The 18,093-nt window shown below is 43.9% G+C and overlaps 2 protein-coding genes across 3 annotated transcripts; both read right to left on the bottom strand.

Moving 5' to 3' along the window:
• Positions 1–59: 59 nt before the first annotated feature.
• On the bottom strand, positions 60–4,869 carry LOC131109428 (dynein axonemal intermediate chain 2-like). Its single transcript, XM_058061410.1, has 11 exons — positions 4,432–4,869; positions 4,242–4,363; positions 4,007–4,149; positions 3,826–3,939; positions 2,677–2,816; positions 2,482–2,604; positions 1,889–2,112; positions 1,561–1,696; positions 1,328–1,474; positions 514–744; positions 60–439 (listed from the first exon to the last, which is right to left on the bottom strand). The coding sequence occupies exons 1-11, from the start codon at positions 4,774–4,776 to the stop codon at positions 428–430; spliced, it is 1,737 nt and encodes a 578-aa protein (XP_057917393.1). The 5' UTR covers positions 4,777–4,869; the 3' UTR covers positions 60–427.
• A 2,169-nt stretch (positions 4,870–7,038) lies between these two features.
• On the bottom strand, positions 7,039–18,088 carry LOC131119223 (neoverrucotoxin subunit alpha-like). Of its 2 annotated transcripts, XM_058064696.1 has the most exons (5): positions 18,008–18,088; positions 10,093–10,218; positions 9,881–9,995; positions 8,335–9,801; positions 7,039–8,248 (listed from the first exon to the last, which is right to left on the bottom strand). In XM_058064696.1, exons 3-5 carry the CDS (start codon positions 9,972–9,974, stop codon positions 7,710–7,712), a joined length of 2,100 nt encoding a protein of 699 aa, XP_057920679.1. In that variant the 5' UTR covers positions 9,975–9,995; positions 10,093–10,218; positions 18,008–18,088; the 3' UTR covers positions 7,039–7,709. The 2 variants fall into 2 exon arrangements, with proteins under 2 accessions (XP_057920679.1, XP_057920678.1); XM_058064695.1 differs by lacking the exon at positions 18,008–18,088 and having other exon boundaries at positions 10,093–10,289.
• Between the last annotated feature and the right edge of the window lie 5 nt (positions 18,089–18,093).

Genomic DNA, 18,093 nt, shown 5'->3' with positions numbered 1-18,093 from the left:
ACCTTGACTAGAATGTAACTTCACCTTGGTTCAGGTTAACATGCTTTATTCACAGGGAAGCACATAAGGAACAGGAAGAAGGCCCAGGTCCACCCGGGTGTATGCTGGTCCTGTAGCCTGTCTACATTATACACTGTACAAGTGGTGTCAATTCACTTAATTTAAACAGTACAAAAATATACAAATTAAATCATATATTCATGATATGTATATGTCAAAACTAACTACCTTTTACATAACAAGCCCATGTATAGTTAATCACAAGGATGAAAACCTACACTGATTAATGTCAACAATTAAAAAATGGTATTCATATTGGACAATAATAGACAATAGACAATATCAGAAAAGATAGAAGTAAATTTCTCAGCAAAGCTGACATGTTTACAGTTCTCCCATTGGCCTTTGGACTCTCTTTGACTGCCATCTATGAGCTGATCTAAAATAGGAAGATAATGCAAAATCAACCAAATGAAATGATGGTGACAAAAATATGTATATTTTGCATTAAACCTGTTGCTTTTCTTCCTCCCTTTCCTTCCGCCGTCTCTTCTCAGCCTCCACCATAGCAAAGAAGTCTTGCTCAGCTTTGGCAATCAGCTGCTCCGGTGTTTCCTCTCGGTCCGCCGCGTCTCGGCTCGCCTCATCTTCGCGGCTCTGCTCGGAACGACTCCTCTCCTTCAATCGCATCTCCTTCTGACGAGCCTCCAGGATCTTCTCACGCTTTGCCTCACGCTCTAACATCTGTGCAGAGAAAAGTATCTTTTCATGGAATCTTTTTCTGGGTCTAAGATAAGATGAGCGGTAAAGGTGCCACGGAAAAGTAAAAGTAAAAACTTAATCGATTCAATCCTAGCCATTTTTCAGAAGACAAGCCCTTCAGCCTCCACCAGCCATTTTAGACACTTTTGACTGACCTTTCAAGGCACACAAAATATTGTGTTGCATTGCTATATAAACACAGAACCTACCAAAATAAAGGTTAGACTCCAAATTTCCATCAGAAAAAAAAGTTTGTTTCTACCTTTTTCTATTCTCTAATAATCAGCAGTAGAACATTGGTAAGTTTTGGGAAAATATTAGTTCCCAACTAAAAAAGAAAGAAAAAAACAGCTTTTTTATACACTTTAAGCATAGCTTTAACTGCCACCTTGCATAATATAAATAAACATAAGTATTATAGCGTTGTGTAATGAAGTGATGGGACAAGTAAAGGTTGTAGAGAAGCTCAAAATTCACAGAAAGCATTTTTCTGGTTGAAAAAGTTATTGTAGATGGTTGAAGTCGCAGGAGCGTGAAGTTTGCTGTTTCTAATTTGGAGTCTCACCTCAGCCATGAGGCTTTTCTCGTTCTTCTGGAGGCAGGACAGTCCTGAGCAGATCTCCATTATTGTAGCGGCGCCCTGCTGAGAGCCACAAGCCAGCAGACGTCCATTCTCATGGACCCGCAAGCTGTACAGAGCTTGGTCACACACCTGAACAACACAACACAAGGGTTGAATCCCAGCAGGGCTGAGGCTGTCAGGACACTTTAAAAGCAACGCAAGAGAAATCCGGGTACTTTGACACTCAGCGTGGGGTCGTTCTGCTTGAACAAGACATCCCAGACGTCCAGCACGCCATCCGTCTTCACGGTGAAGAAGACAGAGGGTCTCACTGGACTCCAGCAGGCATCTGTCAGGTACGACATCTGGTACCTGATCAAGCCAAAAACAGTGGACATGACTAAGCCAAGACAAGAATGATGTAAGAACACAAAAAGATGGCGATTATGAAGCCAGAATACAGTGAGGAAAAACAAATGTTCTTTAACATGCTTATCATTTGCAAATAACATCCACGCAATATTCACAGCCATAACTAACAAACAGAAAAGACGGATTTTGTACTTGGTCCACATGATGGATGACTCCTTGATGTCCTCGGACCAGATGCGAGCCCTCCAGTCCCCAACGGTGAGGAAGTTTTTGGGGAAGAAAGGGTTTCTCTGTAGAGCGTAGACAGGTCCATGGTGACCGTCATAGGTACAGACGATCTTCTCAGCTGGAGTCTTTGCCTTCCTGTTGCAGGACACAACAATGCCCTGCTCGGTCCCCACCATGAACTTGGTCGGCTAGAGTCACACACAAAGACACTTTAAGGGACAGTTTGCTATCCTGAGATGCGCCTACATTAACTTAAGCTGAGATAACGTCCAAATATTAGCAAAAAAAGAGTTGTGGACCATATTGTTGTTTTCCTCGGAGTTTGCATGTTCTCTAAAAGCATGCATGATAGGCTAATTGGAGACTCCACATTGTGAATGGTTGTTTGTTTTGTGGGCTCTAGCCCACCCATGGCCGTGAAGAGGATAAGCAGTACACAAAATGAATGATTTATGTGGTGGTCTCCAAGGAGACAGGATGCATCCAGTGACCTACCTGCCTCCTTATGTTGCAACTAAAGACATGACATTTTAAAAGCTCAAAGGACAGAAACACACCATGGTAGATTCAAACTCCAGAGAGATGCCTCCTAAGGCCCGGTCCAGGTTCCCTTCTCGACCTAGGTCCAGAACCAGTTTCTCTGTGGGCTCGCTCAGCTTGCGGACGTCCCACCATAGAACCTACCATAAAAGACGAGGTTCAGTTAGTCAGTCAGATTGCAGCTGAGGTTGGGTTTAAACTGACATACTGACCTGTCCATCCGTGGAGGCAGAGAAGGCTTCTGTCCCGGTCTTGGATTGTAACCATATGGTTTTATAGACAGGGTCTCTGTGACTCTGCTCCAGAGAGGAAACATCAGTTGGATGGCTTCCTTTACGGGTGTCCCAGAACACTGAAAACAGTATTAACGTTTGTCAGAAATCACTGCATGATTGTTATCATTATTGTAGTATCATTTCATTTTGAATACCTTTTAGTTTATCCTAAAATGAATAATTAGTGTTTGATTTGACAGCTGATATCGGCCAAAGAGTCGATAACAGTATTGGTATCGGTGATGTTAGGCTCAGTTTTACTTGTATTGGTAAGAAAATACAGGGTGTCACCCATCACTTAGGGGCCCATTCCTCAAAACAGGAGAATTAAGCGTTCATATGTACACTACCGCTCAAAAGTTTGGGATCACGCCAGTCTGAGATATGTTTTTTTGTCTTGGCAATCCTGCCATGAAGTCCAGCATCCTGAAGTTGCCACTTCACTGTTGATACTGACCCTGGTGTTTGACGGGTACTATTTAGTACAGCTGCCAGGTGACGATCTTTGTCTTAAACTACACACTCTCAGATATTTGTCTTCTTGCACAGTTGTGCATCATTTTTCTATCCTTGTTGGACCCAGTTTGTGCTGCTCTCTGAAGGGAGTAGTTAACAGCATGGTAAGAGATTTTAGTTTTAGTTTAGATTTTTAGATGGGTCTTCTAATAATCTATTAGCCTTATAAAATGGTGAACTTGGATTAGGAGCCATACCAGGAGATTGATGCAGAGGACTGACAGTTGTTGATAGTAGCCTCTATGCAAAAATGTAGATCCTTCTTTGAAGATCATCTGATTAACTTTAATTGTTTGTGAAATGGATAAAAATGTTTTTCTTTGAAAACAAAGACATTTGCGAGTGATCCCAAACTTTTGAGCGGTAGTGTATATGTTTTTAAGACGAGCGAGAACATGCAAAGTCCATAAAGGTACTATGTTCAAATAGTGTTTTGTAATTTTGGTGGATTATTTTACTTAAGACATAAAACAAGACATTAAGACATACTTATTAAGACATATACAGTGCCTCGGATTTAAGTACATATTACTGAAACATAAAAAATATTTAATTTGTAGCTGAACCCACCGATCTGTCCATTGTAGCTCCCGCCCACTAGAGTGTGTGAGTCTTTGGGGTTGTAGTCCAGACAGACGAGTGGAGATGCTGGCTTCAGGGTCATCTCAGGTTTGTTGGGATTCTCTAAAAGAAAAAAAACATCACATATGAACACAGTCTTTTTGCCTTTTTCTATGAGTAGCATACGCACCGATATCCCAGATGTACGCATCCGTGCTCATGTCCGCCGAAGCTTTCTGGAAGTCCAGACACGAGTAAGCAGCCGCCAGCTTCCGGCCTCCATCAGGGTGCCATGACAAACAGCTGACGGTACGCATCACCTGGTTTGGATCCCTGTTGAAACTGTCACGGTTACGGGTCTGTCTAATCTACTGGTGGTAGTTTGAGGTCCGGAAAGTCCGAGAAGAAAGATGTCTCTCAGATACCTGAACACGTTGATGGTTTTAGCAGATGGTGGTTCCTGAATTTCATTCTCCAGATCGTCATTCTCAAAGTACTCCTGATAGATGTCCACTGCATTGTTCTGTCCAACACAGTGTCCTATAACCTGGGCCATACAGAGATCATTTCAGCACTGCATATAGCAAGGAGAGACAAAATGAATTAAGATCTTACGCCGCCCAGCTGCATGATGCTGGTCAAGTAGCCCTCATCCTTCTCTACTTTCTTCCTGAAGCGAATAGTTTGTTCCATCTCTTGTGGGTTGATGTCTTTGGGCCACCCCCCTTCCACATGGTTTATTCCACAGCTCTCCGATTCAAACCTCTCTGTGTTCACCTGGTGTTCGGACATGTCACGGGAGCACTGGAGCGCCTGGACCCTGCTGCTTTTCGGTATGAACTGCAGCACTAGGTTCGGATCCGGAGGAACGTCCGCAAGAAGCTCCGCTGACCTGTCGGAGAAGAGGCACTGACGGCCAAAGTCCCTGCGGGGTTTCGTGTACTCATGGACGATCTCCATCGCGTTGATATCACCCGAGAAAAGCCAAAAAAGGACTGGTCAAGCAATGGAGGTGCCGTCTCCTAGCAACGGAATTGAACCCGGAAGTGGGTACTGTATCGTAGCAACGACATTCAACAGTTTATGTAAAGTAAACTTTCAAGAGTGAATTTTTACTGTTAAAATGAGGACGGGATGGAAGCACACCTCTGAAATAATATTTTTTGTTTCTACTAACGTCTCGAGTGAAAACTAAAACTAGCTATGCAAATGCTAACTGCAATTCAATTCAAAGCTTTATTGAGACCTATAAATGGACAATGCTTCCGTGTCACATCAATATAGCAAAGAACAGAACATAAGCTATATAAACATTGATGCACATTCCCATGAACATATGATTTACTACTTCCAATAGTCTGCAGCTCATCTTTTATTGGCCCGCAGCACGTTCTCAAAAAAAATATATATATATTTTAATTAGTGCCAAAATAAAGGGAGAAGTATTAATTTTGACATGAATAAAACAATAATATGCTTTGTCACCCATAACACAAGCTGACCTTAAGTAAATATAAGACCTTTTTTCCACTAAATGAGAAAATATCAAAATCCTTTGATCCTTTGATTTTGCAGTATGTGACTTTCGGTGAATAAAGTTTCAACACCCCTGCTTTAATAGTATCCTCTGGGATCAACTATTGCTTCTCAATTATTCCTAGAGAACTAATTTATTTCAATTTGCATCAGAGAAGCTAGGAAAGACATCATTCACATTTATCATCATGCATTCAAACTAATGAAAGTGCTGCAGATGTGTTACAGCACCTCTCGTATCCTGTTGATTGCTTGTGTCATGTTATAAATCATCAGTAAAAACGATGGCAAAACAATGGGAAAAAAATGCATTGTGCACATTTATTTGAACCCTCCTGCTTTGATTGCGTGAATAAAACAAATGTGGGTCTATTCTGTTCAATCTGTAGGGGTCTGCACAGGACAGGCACCTTGACCGGTTTCTAATCCTGAGTGGAATTACTTTGATGGAGGTGTTTGCATGTGTGTCCTGTGAGAGGGAGAGATGATGTGGGGGGAAAAATACATTTTTCTTTATTATTTTTAACTATTTTAGTGGGGCTTCAGGCCGCCTACAATGTTCTTAAGCCCCCCTAATGTCTACTATATTCATTCATATCCTGTGCATCTCCAGGGGTGCTAAGCCTCCCCTATCCTCAGAACATATAGTGACCCCCTGTTGGTTACACAGACCACTGGAAATCATCATTGACTCCATAAACCCCAATTAAGCTGTCTTGCGCATGTTGTTTTCCCAAGCAGACGTCTGCTTGTGCTGAAAACCATGCAGAGAAACATACGGTAAAGATAATGTTAATAGATTGAGCATTCAAGCATCTGAAAAACACATTTTCATATACATTTCAGTGTGAAAATAACAGCTTGCCATTAGTGTGCAAAAGAAGCATCCATTGCATGTTATTTAACACAATTGTAAAAAAATAATAATAATAAATGCTGCATAACACCGCATCGGAAAAGCAGGGATTGTTGCTTATCAAAATCATCAAAATCCCATTTGAGATGAATGGACTTGGGATTAGTTTGTCACAGACTCTACATTAGTTTTCTTCAAAAGCAATGGTATGAAAAAGGAGGACACTGACATGTCTAACACTATCGCTTATATTCCCCAGGAAGCACACACTGAGACCTAATAATAAAGTTTCCTAAACAGACAAAGACAAATAACATTGAACACAAACTGAAATGTCAAGACAGTTATGAGCAAAGACTACAAAATGTCATGGTGCTTATTTTCATGCATGTTGTGGATGGAAGAAAAATAAGTTGTGACTTGATATATTTTTTTTTCTGTAAATTTTTGGACTCGCTCTGCTTCTGAGATAAAAGTACCAAAATCTAATAAGATAACTGTGCTGGTTAGCTAATGTATTCAGGATATTTAATGATGTTGTTTTACATCAAAATCATATTTTTATACTGTATACTCGTAGACTTCATCAAAATCTCAAGACCAGTTGAAAAATTGCTAGAATATGCATTTTGCATTGTTTTAGTTAAACGTTTTGGAATAAATTAAGAAAGAAAACCAACACTTTGCTCTGGTTGTTAGTTTAGATGAAAAAATGACGGCCAACAGTTTGAGCAAAAAGCAATTTTATTTTCCACATTGCAGCAAATGTGACTTTTCTATCTTCATGCTCTATATTTATATTCCTTTGAAAGCTCTATAATTACTGTATATTCTATAGATTTGAACACACCATGTGACCATAACAGAGGTTGTCAAGCCAAATGTAGCATTTTTGTTGGTTCAACTACTATTTTAACAACGTGAAAGAAAATTCCCAAACAAAGCTGAATATTACCAACATACGTATGTATGTTAATATTTCTGGGCTTCTATCCTCTAGCCTTAGGGACTATTATCTTAGCTACAAGCAGCAACTGTGGCTCCAATAATGATTAAGTCGTGTTATTGAAAATTCCCTATGTACCTTCTCATGCCCAAATTATTTTATTTTGTAATCTGTAATTATTAGTGGGAATGACACATTTGTTTTCTGTGAATATTAAGATAAAATTCATCAGGTTTTAACAGGAACAAACCGATGACAAAAATAAACTAAGCAAAAACATTTTTCGACCTATGTTCTACATATTGAGCATTTGCTGGCGAGCGATCTACTTTTTCCGAAAGAAACGGACTACACAGCTTCTTGGACATTCACGCTCTTCCTCCATGTTCTAAAGACGTTAAAAGGGAAAAATTCAAAGACCCGTATGTCGTATTAGGCTGATGTCAATTTCAAATATTTATGCTATGGATGAACTACGATGCCGTTTAAACCTAGTGACTCTAAAACTGTTGCATAGCTGATAATAAAATGAAAATCCGGGGTTTGCTGCAGTACCTAAAACGATGACAGTAAACCATAACTGTGTTTGTTATGCACCGCAAAACCTGCATGAACCGGTTCTTTAAATTGCACTTTCATGGTGTAGTAGTGTTTCATTTTTCTTCCTGCGACGCCATAGAAGGACAGAGTACCACCTACCCAGTCAAGAAGCACTCCCATCGTTGTTGCGCCACTAAGGGGGTACTTAGTCAAAGTTAGGTAAATACCAAAGATCTGTGTCACAAGTTGCGCATCATGCTGGACTCGAAATGCCCAGGAACTAACCAAATCTGAAAACTTTGATGAAATAAAGCCTTCATTTTTCCTTGGAACTGAAGCGTAGGCAGCCGCCACATAAGCTTGACCCCTCCACTCAGCCTCCCAATAATGGCGACCAGTCATCCCTTCGTTGCTGAGAACTTGAGGTTCAGTCACAAACCTATCTGAGTTAGCAGGATACGACCTGGCAGTGCCATTTGTCGCCTTCTTGTTCCCCTCAGACAGAGTGAGGTTTGCGTTGACGGTATTTTCATCCAACGTGAGCTCAGTAGCATCTGGAAGAGAAACAAAAACAACATTTTAGAAATTGCAGTTTGCATGGACTTGGAAGTGGAAACTGCAGTACAAAAATGGAACTTACACCAGATGACGTCATTTATGTCTGTGATCTTTTCAGGTTCTGGGAGGGATGGTATTGTGAAGTTGTCACTGACCAGAAGACCATCCCTGTAATGGTAGATGGTCGATGCCTTGTATTTCTTATTTGGCATTGCAGCTATGAGGAACTTCACACGGCTGCTGCGCCTCAGAGGTTTGGCATATTTAAGGAATCTTTGGACATCTTCTCTCATTTGGATGATATCAGCATTTGTGAAGGTCGATTCTTCATTGGTTTCTTGGAATTGGGATGTGTCTAAGAATTTGGCCATGGAATCAAGATAACGGTCAGCAGTGTCCAAGTTGGTGAAAACATAGACAAGAACATTTGTGACACCTGGAGTAAGGACCACTCGATCCAATTCGGTCTTTGAAGTAACAACATAGGCATTTGAATCACGAATGATCATCTCAACACAGGACCAAATGACGTTAATGTCTCGTTCTTTGGCGTCCAACCACTTGCTAAGACGAGCTTGACTGAATGGAGACTTTTCCCGGTTGTTTAGGACATTTGATAAAGCGCTCTCATCTTCTTTGCCTTCACGGATAGCAGGGAGGCTTTTGGCCAACATCATTTTAATTGAAGATATGTAAAAAGAACACAACTTTTTAAAACTATTTAAATTTTTGTGAATTACAGTGAATTCCCGTGCCACATCGCTATACAAGCTATCATTGCATCTCATTGTCACCTCATTTCCATCTTCGATAGTAGTTTGAATTTTCCTTGCCAGTGCCATGCTGAGGTCTTCGATCAGTTTAGGGGCCTCGGCGTACAACGAATTCAGAGGATACAACCAGACAACCAGAGGAGCGGTGTTGTCCTTTTGCTCCAGAAGCGATGGAAGCTCAGTGTAGGCATTTACCGCGTCAACGAATGTGGCAGGGTTTTTTTTAAGGATGAGGTCTCCAAAGAATTTACAGCTGAACTTGTTTGTCAGTGCTTTTTCCTCCTCAGTCAACTGTAAGCTAGCTCTGCCTTCAATGGTAAAAGAAGGAATCTTTTTAATCACAGCTTCCATGTTGCCCTGAATATCTTGAACACTGCTGGATTCCAACTTCTCACTGTCAAACACAAAGACTGCGTTTGCCCCGTAAAGGATGCCAGTGACGATATGTGTCGCCTTGCCTTTCTCAATGATTTGCTTTTGCTCGTTGTTCAGTGGTCCAAGAGCAGGTAAAGAAAGCTGCTTGAAGTTGGTAGTCGCTTTATATTGAAAAGTTACCCTGCTCTGGTTCTTGAATTTCTTCTGATCATTCAGGTACTTGGCAGATCCTCCAACTTCAACCAGCCCACCCATGAAACTGAGTTTCACGGAAGCGTCAATATCCATCAGGGAAGACCTCGATTCAATGGTGTCAGAGGCCGTAATCTTAAAAGAGCTGCTCTTTTGAGCAGTTTCTGATGTTTGGCTGCTTAGAGTTGCCACGTCCCACAGAGTAAAACCTGCAAGATTAGTTGCGTTACAGAACCTTGAGCGATAAATGTGTCCAAATATACAAAGACATTTTGCATCATGTTGTACCTGGGATCAGTTCATCTTTGCAGGCATTATAGAGCATTCCCAAGGTGAATGGCTGACCCAGAGCGGCCACTTTCATGGTTTCTGAAACAGACATCCTTGCAGGTTCGAAGATTGCCTGAAATCCAAAAGTGAATCCCATTCAAGCAACCACATTTGATCAAACACTGTAAGATCTGCAGACGTATTCAGCATTCGGTTTTGTAACCACTCACCTGAAGTGAAGATCAGCTGAGAAGTCTTTCAAATGTAGCGTGATCATCAGTCGGGTTGGATGTCTATTTATACTTAACATCAAGTGGAATTTTGCATGGCAAATGTTTTCATAGTCATCCTGTGTGCTACGAGCCAAACCCAAGTCAAATTGATTCAGCATGCCAGGCAGTTATTAAAATACCGTACATGAATGATATTTCTTTGGGGGTAAAATGACCCTTAAGATTGCCTCACGTAGCGTTCCGAACATTCATTCATTTTCTGCCGCTTATCCTCACGAGGGTCGCGGGGGTGCTGGAGCCTATCCTAGCTGTCTTCGGGCAAGAGGCGGGGTACACCCTGGACTGGTCGCCAGCCAATCACAGGGCACATATAGACAAACCACCATTCACACTCACATGGACAATTTGGAGTGGCTAATTAATTCATTTAATTTTTTGGGAATGTGAGAGGAAACCGGAGTCCCCGAAGAAAACCAACGCATGCACAGGGAAAACATGCAAACTCTACACAAAGATGGTGGAGGGTGGAATTGAACACGGGTCTCCTAGCTGTGAAGCCTGCGTGTTAACCACTCGTCCGCCATGCAGCCGCCTTCGGAACACATTTATGTTGGAATCTTTTCTCTGTAAGCTATCATTACATACAACTGTAATATGAATGTTCTTTATTTTCTAATGACAATATAGTAGTGAGGGCTGCTTGGCGGACGAGTGGTTAGCAAGCCGGCCTCACAGCTAGGAGTTCAATTCCACCCTCAGCCATCTCTGTGTGGAGTTGGCATGTTCTCCCCGTGCATGCATGGGTTTTGTCCGGGTACTCCGGTTTCCTCCCACATTCCAAAAACATTCCAATGGTTGTTTGTCTATCTGTGCCCTGTGATTGGCTGGTGACCAGTCCAGGGTGTAACCCGCCTCTCGCCCGAAGACAGCTGGGATAGGCTCCAGCATCCCCGCGACCCTTGTGAGGACAAGCGGTACAAAATGAATAAATGAATGAATATAGTAGTGGTAGTAGGAACAATGGCGTAGAGCAGTGGTTCCCTATCCCTTCAGACATCTGACTGGAAGTCAAGTACCCCCTACTCCTAAACACTTCCATGCATCCATTTTCTTTACCGCTTATCTTCACGAGGGTCCCGGGCATGCTGGAGCCTATCCCAGCTGTCTTTGGCCGAGAGGCGGGGTACACCCTGGACTGGTGGCCAGCCAATCACAGGGCACATATAGACAAACAACCATTCACACTCACATTCATACCTATGGACAATTTGGAGTGGCCAATTAACCTAGCATGTTTTTGGAATGTGGGAGGAAACCGGAGTACCCGGAGAAAACCCACGCATGCACGGGGAGAACATGCAAACTCCACACAGAGATGGCCGAGTGTGGAATTGAACTCAGGTCTCCTATTCTCCCATTCACACAAACGTCCATGCATGATTTTGGAATGTGGGAGGAAACCGGACAAACCGGAGATTGTCTTAGCCTGTGACAAGCTGTCGTCAATGGACTTGATTGTTTTGATCCCCATGTACTTGAATTTTCAAGGGGCAGTTGGCAACCCTAACGGTGTGCGTGGTGCCTCTCACTCCTCTGGGATGGTTTCCACTTCTCATTTGTAAACGTGAATTTGTAAACTTTGAACAGACATGCAAAAACTTCAACGCTTTGGATGGAAATTTAAGAAAAAAAAAGTCCACCTCGCTTCCTATCACCTTGTCTATTTCATGTTGTGCCCCTTTTCAGTGTGCAACTGGTTAATAATTATTCAAATTATTTCAAAATTGTCTTCCTGTAGCAGTTGACTTCATTTGCATTTAGCTAAATTCAGTCGCACTTTTCGAACTTGTATATTTTGAATATTTGGTTTGTGCAGTTTTCAACAAGTTAAATGTAAGACTTTTCATGACTTTTTTAAGACCAAAATGAATACATTTTCAGACCCATCTCCCATCCATACTGGCTAAAAAGTACCATAGACATGAGGGAAAATCGGAAGTGTGTTAGCAGGCTACTGAACAGCAGTGCAATGCAGCCACTGCATTTCTGTTTACAGCATGTCCCGCCACTGTATCTTGACCTTTGATGCGATAATTTGGCTGTATGGATGGGATCGGAGGGGTTATATATATTTTTTCCTGATATCCCATCTATAGCTATACATTTGAGTATTAATAGGGCAGGTAGGATTGTGCCTGTAAACCTGGGCTCCAAAGAGGAGGATGGGACAACAGTCATTCATTCTGGAGCCTATCCCAGCTGTCTTGGGGCGAGAGGCGGGGTACACCCTGGACTGGTCGCCAGCCAATCACAGGGCACATATAGACAAACAACCATACACACTCACATTCATACCTATGGACAATTTGGAGTGGCCAATTAACCTAGCATGTTTTTGGAATGTGGGAGGAAACTGAAGTACCCGGAGAAAACCCACGCATGCACGGGGAGAACATGCAAACTCCACACAGAGAGGATGGGATTGAACTCAGGTCTCCTAGCTGTGAGGTCTGCGCACTAACCACTCGACCGACGTGCAGCCCGACGACCGTCATACCATCCAGAATTCCTGACAGCACCTCTATCCACATGGATGACAAAGCCAAAAAAAAGACAAAAATTGTCCTGATCCCGATCCACAGCTCACAGTGGAGAAACTGTCTCTGTGTGTCTCTCAATGACAAATGGCACTTTCTTTCAGACCATGAGGACAAAAACGCCAAGGATGGTTGTGAGAGAATGAGCATACAAATTAACACTGCTGATATGTTTGTTTGTTTTTTTTTGGGGGGGGGGGGGGGGGCTGACTAATGTTAATTGTGATGAAGTGTGTGCACAGGGCTTTTAAACATTCCAGCTGGGAAGAAGGAAGCTCGCAGATGGCTTATGGTATATTTCCGCCAAGCTGGTGTTCTAACAACTAACCGAAACTTGCTTATTATTTACTGACGTGAAATGACCTCAGAGATCTCTCATTGTCCCTTCACGAAGGTGCCCAGAGCTCTGCACACCGATGTTCCTGGTTGAACTGGCAGCCTGTTGCTAAGTTAGCGCACTGCTCCCACCCCATCTGTGTGTATTTACTGACCCTGACAAAGAATTTTGATTCCTTTCCCCCATTTTTCCAATACTGTATATTTCAAAGTCTGTGAACGCCACTTCAACCATTTCTTGTTTTGTGCTAAACGGTTACTTCACACTGATCTGCAATGGGAAACACACACTAAAATAGGGAAGGCTTCACACGGCTTTGATTTACCTAGCCTAAAAATATGGACAGTTTGTTTCATGGTTGCCGTCTTGTACTAAAAGGCTGCAAGTTCATGTTGAGGCAAAGGGAGCAGTTGTCAGCAACCTGCAGAGATCCAGACAAGAACATCACAGGGAGGGGGGAAAAAAGCCAAACACAGGAGAATCAGCAGCAGCTCAAACACTTGACATTGACAGAAAGCATCAGCCAATCCCTTCAGCTCATTCCACCATGGAATTACTGCATTTCAGCTGTTCATTGTATCATCATCTATTTTTGTTGTCTAATTTGTATTATTAACTTAAATCTGCGGTGTTAACCTCATTTTCATTGAGGGCCACATCACACTCATGGCTGTAACAGTGTAAGTGAATATACTGCATATATTATTATTATAATAGAGTCCTGTAGACATGACAAAAATGCACTGATAGTCACCTATTAGCAAGCTAACAAGTTAGCCACAAATTGATTTCTTCTGAAATTAAAAAGAAACTTACCACTTCCACACTGGTTGGGAGGATATTTGTTTCATCATGTCAGACATGTCATGGCGAGAGGTTGAGACATTCTGACTAGACATAGTCGGACTCACCTCGACCCACAGTTTGGGACCGGGATATTGAGTCCGAATGGGCCATATTCCGTGCCTCCATTGCTGAGGCAGCTGACCGGAGCTGCGGCCGCAAGGCGGTCGGTGCCAGTCGCGGTGGCAGGCCCCGAACCCGATGGTGGACACCAGAGGTCAGGGCTGCCGTCAAGCTGAAGAAGGAGTCCTATCGAGCCTTGATGGCTTGTGGGACTCCGGAAGCAGCTGACAGGTACCGTCAGGCCAAACGGTTTGCGGCTTCGGCGGTGGTCGAGGCAAAAACTCGGGTGTGGGAGGAATTCGGTGAGGCCATGGAGCACGACTTTCGGTCGGCCTCGAAGAGGTTCTGGCAAACCATCCGGCGCCTCAGAAAAGGGAAGCAGTGCCCAGTCCACACTGTTTACAGTGGAGACGGGGGCCTGCTGACCTCGACTGGGGATGTAGTCGGACGGTGGAAGGAATACTTTGAGGCCCTTCTCAATCCCACTGACATACCTTCCATAGAGGAAGCAGAGTCTGAGGACACATACGTGGACAGTACCATCACTGTGGCTGAGGTATCTGGGGTCGTTAAGACGCTCCTCAGTGGCAAAGCTCCGGGGGTGGACGAGTTCCGCCCAGAATTCCTCAAGGCTCTGGATGTTGAGGGACTGTCTTGGCTGACACGTCTCTTCAACGTTGCATGGAAGTCGGGAACAGTACCTTTGGATTGGCAGACCGGGGTGGTGGTCCCCCTTTTCAAGAAGGGTGACCAGAGGGTGTGTTCCAACTACAGGGGGATCACACTCCTCAGCCTCCCTGGGAAAGTCTATTCCAGGGTGCTGGAGAGAAGGGTACGACCGTTGGCCGAACCTCTGATACAAGAGGTCCAATGCGGTTTTCGTCCTGGTCGTGGAACACTGGACCAGCTCTACACCCTCACGAGGGTGCTTGAGGGTGCATGGGAGTTTGCCCAACCAGTCTACATGTGCTTTGTGGACCTGGAAAAGGCATTCGACCGTGTCCCTCGTAGCGTCCTTTGGGGGGTGCTCCGGGAGTACGGGATTGGTGGCGCGCTACTACGTGCTATCCGGTCCTTGTACAAACGGGGCAGGAGTCTGGTTCGCATTGCCAGTAGTAAGTCGAGCCTGTTTCCGGTAAACGTTGGTCTACGCCAAGGCTGCCCTTTGTCACCGATTCTGTTCACAATTTTCATGGACAGAATTTCTAGGCGCAGCCAAGGTGTTAAGGGAGTCCAGTTCGGGGGCCTTAGAATCTCATCTCTGCTATTTGCAGATGATGTGGTTCTTATGGCTTCTTCGGGCTGCGACCTTCAGCGTTTACTGGGACGGTTTGCATCTGAGTGTGAAGCGTCTGGGATGAGACTCAGTACCTCCAAATCAGAGGCCATGGTTCTCAGTCGGAAAAGGGTGGAGTGCTCTCTCCGGGTTGGGAATGAGGTCCTGCCCCAGGTGGAGGAGTTTAAGTATCTCGGGGTCTTGTTCACGAGTGAGGGAAAGTGGGAGCGTGAGGTCGACAGACGGATCGGTGCAGCCTCGGCAGTAATGCGGTCGCTGTACCGGACCGTCGTGGTGAAAAGAGAGCTGAGCCGGAGGGCAAAGCTCTCAATTTTCCGGTCGATCTATGTTCCCACCCTCACCTATGGTCATGAGCTTTGGGTCATGATCGAAAGAATGACATCTCGGATACAGGCGGCTGAAATGAGTTTCCTCCGTAGGGTAGCTGGACTCACCCTAAGAGATAGGGTGAGGAGCTCAGCCATCCGGGAGGGGCTCAGAGTAGAGCCGCTTCTCCTTCACATCGAGAGGAGTCAGTTGAGGTGGCTCGGGCATCTAGTCCGGATGCCTCCCGGACGCCTCCCTGGGGAGGTGTTCCGGGCATGCCCAGCCGGGAAAAGGCCCCGGGGCAGACCTAGGACACGCTGGAGGGACTATGTCTCACAGCTGGCCTGGGAACGCCTTGGTGTCCTCCCGGTGGAGCTGGAGGAGGTGGCCGGGGACCGGGAAGTCTGGGCTTCCCTTCTAAGACTGCTGCCCCCGCGACCCGGACCCGGATAAGCGGAGGAAAATGGATGGATGGATGGAGACATGTCATGGAGTAACCCTAGCAAGTAGTTAGACATAAAAAGGTCAGTCACCCAATAATAATATCGCAGGGATATCATGCTGTATGTATATACACCCACTCACACACTGCTTTGTTCCTGAAAATGCCACTATAGCCACATATTGATATGTCTGAGAAAAAAACATCGACCCTGAATGACATTTCAACAAAGAATCTGCATTGATCGAGTTTTGCACAAAACACATAATGTGTATCTCTAGGCTTGATATACTGAGAGTGGATAGATTACCAAATGGAAGTCATATTTGCTTGGTGGAGGTTATTTTCACAGCTGTTTGTGTTTGCCAATGTTGCTGACGCCAACATTTACCCTCCTCCCGTCGGGGCACTAATGCAACTTTTTCCGAGCTGCTTTGTTTGACCACAGAAGGAACATGTTTACACTGCGGTCCCATTTACACTTCCTTTTTCCTAGAAATGGAAGATTTTCCGGCAACTCTGAAAAGTATGCGTTGAAATATGCATTTCACTGTCCAGCACCACCCCAAAACTTGGCAGCAAAGTAGAGCTGATAATAACCAAAAAGTACTGATGAAACACAGAATACTGCAATATTAAGATTACAGAATGTGTCCTATGTCCCACTTGACTCCACACCTTGGTGGAAATATGCTTGCCCGTTTTATCTCTGTGACCTTATTTTTCAGTAAAGAACTATCACAGCTATCTTGAGACTCTTCTGAATTTAATAACACAATATTAAAAAGGCAACAGTCTGTTTAACAACCAAAAAGCCAATATGGTTTTATGTCCAAATGGAGCAACTTGAGCCTCCTTTATGCAGGAGGCGAGTCACAGCATGACAATAAAAAAGTAAGCCCGACATTTTGTTGCTTTCCTTGGCTAACACAAAACTAATCTCAGGACATGAAAGGTAAATAGCTATCATAGGAAAATGGTACAAAGTGGGCTGCACGGCGATAGAGTGGTTAACGTGCAGGCCTCACAGCTAGGACACCTGAGTTCAATTCCACCCTCGGCCATCTCTGTGTGGAGTTTGCATGTTCTACCCGTGCATGTGTGGGTTTTCTCCGGGTACTCAAGTTTCCTCCCACATTCCAAAAACATGCTAGGTTAATTGGCGACTGAATGTGAGTGTGAATGGTTGTTTGTCTATAAGTGTCCTGTGATTGGCTGGCGACCAGTCCATTGTCGTTTTCTAAATATATGACTAAATGTCAAGCAAGTGAAACAACATCCGTATTTGTCTCAGTGGTGCACCTCATTGGATTGTTTTACGGAACAATGATTAGCATGTGTGCTGCTAGCATATGTGCTATTTGGTTGACTCGTTTCCTTATCTTGCTTGGTCACCCTACAGTACGTACCCTACTACTAAACTATGCACACACCTTTGTTATGAAACCAGTACATCTGTAGCTCAGATTAAAGTGGACCTATTATGCTTTTTCTACTTTTCTGACCTATAAATGTAGTTAGAATGTTGTATTCTCGATGCCAAAGTTTCATATAATGAGGTTTGCGCATTTGAAGTGAGCCCTGATTGAGTTTGAGATGGCTCAAAATGCTCAGTTTCATAAGGCGTGGTAAAACTGCCCATTTGTGATGTCACAAGGGGCGGGCTTCTGTGTATGTTTCCTAGTGAGGAAGCACTTAGGGCATAATGAGCATAATAGGTCCCCTGCCACTTCAGCTTGGACTTGCCTAACTTATTAGATCATACTAGATCATAGAGCAGCAATGCAGTTTCTGCAATCAGCTTTGTTTTATCTGTAGCCTCACAACAAAACAGGTATGTTCCCTTCATTGGCAAAAGCCTTACTCGTGGGGGGCAATTCTAAGTAACACACACACTGTTGCTTACGTTATGATGACGCATTACTATCACGTCATGCACTTTTCTCTGCATGAGTCGATTCATTTGGTTCGTGATTGCTGTCAACTGTGATCTTCTAGTATTAAAAGACGTAGGTGTTCCTCCAAACCTTTTTTCTGTGTGCTTTACCGGCCTCTTGCGGTCATCTCTGGTACTGCAAGTTCTGCTCCTCTGCCTCTTGATAATGAGCATCGT

The sequence above is a fragment of the Doryrhamphus excisus genome, chromosome 2 (genome assembly GCF_030265055.1).
Source record: "Doryrhamphus excisus isolate RoL2022-K1 chromosome 2, RoL_Dexc_1.0, whole genome shotgun sequence".
Classification (NCBI taxonomy): Eukaryota; Metazoa; Chordata; class Actinopteri; order Syngnathiformes; family Syngnathidae; genus Doryrhamphus; species Doryrhamphus excisus.
This window is presented reverse-complemented; position numbering and strand designations above follow the sequence as displayed.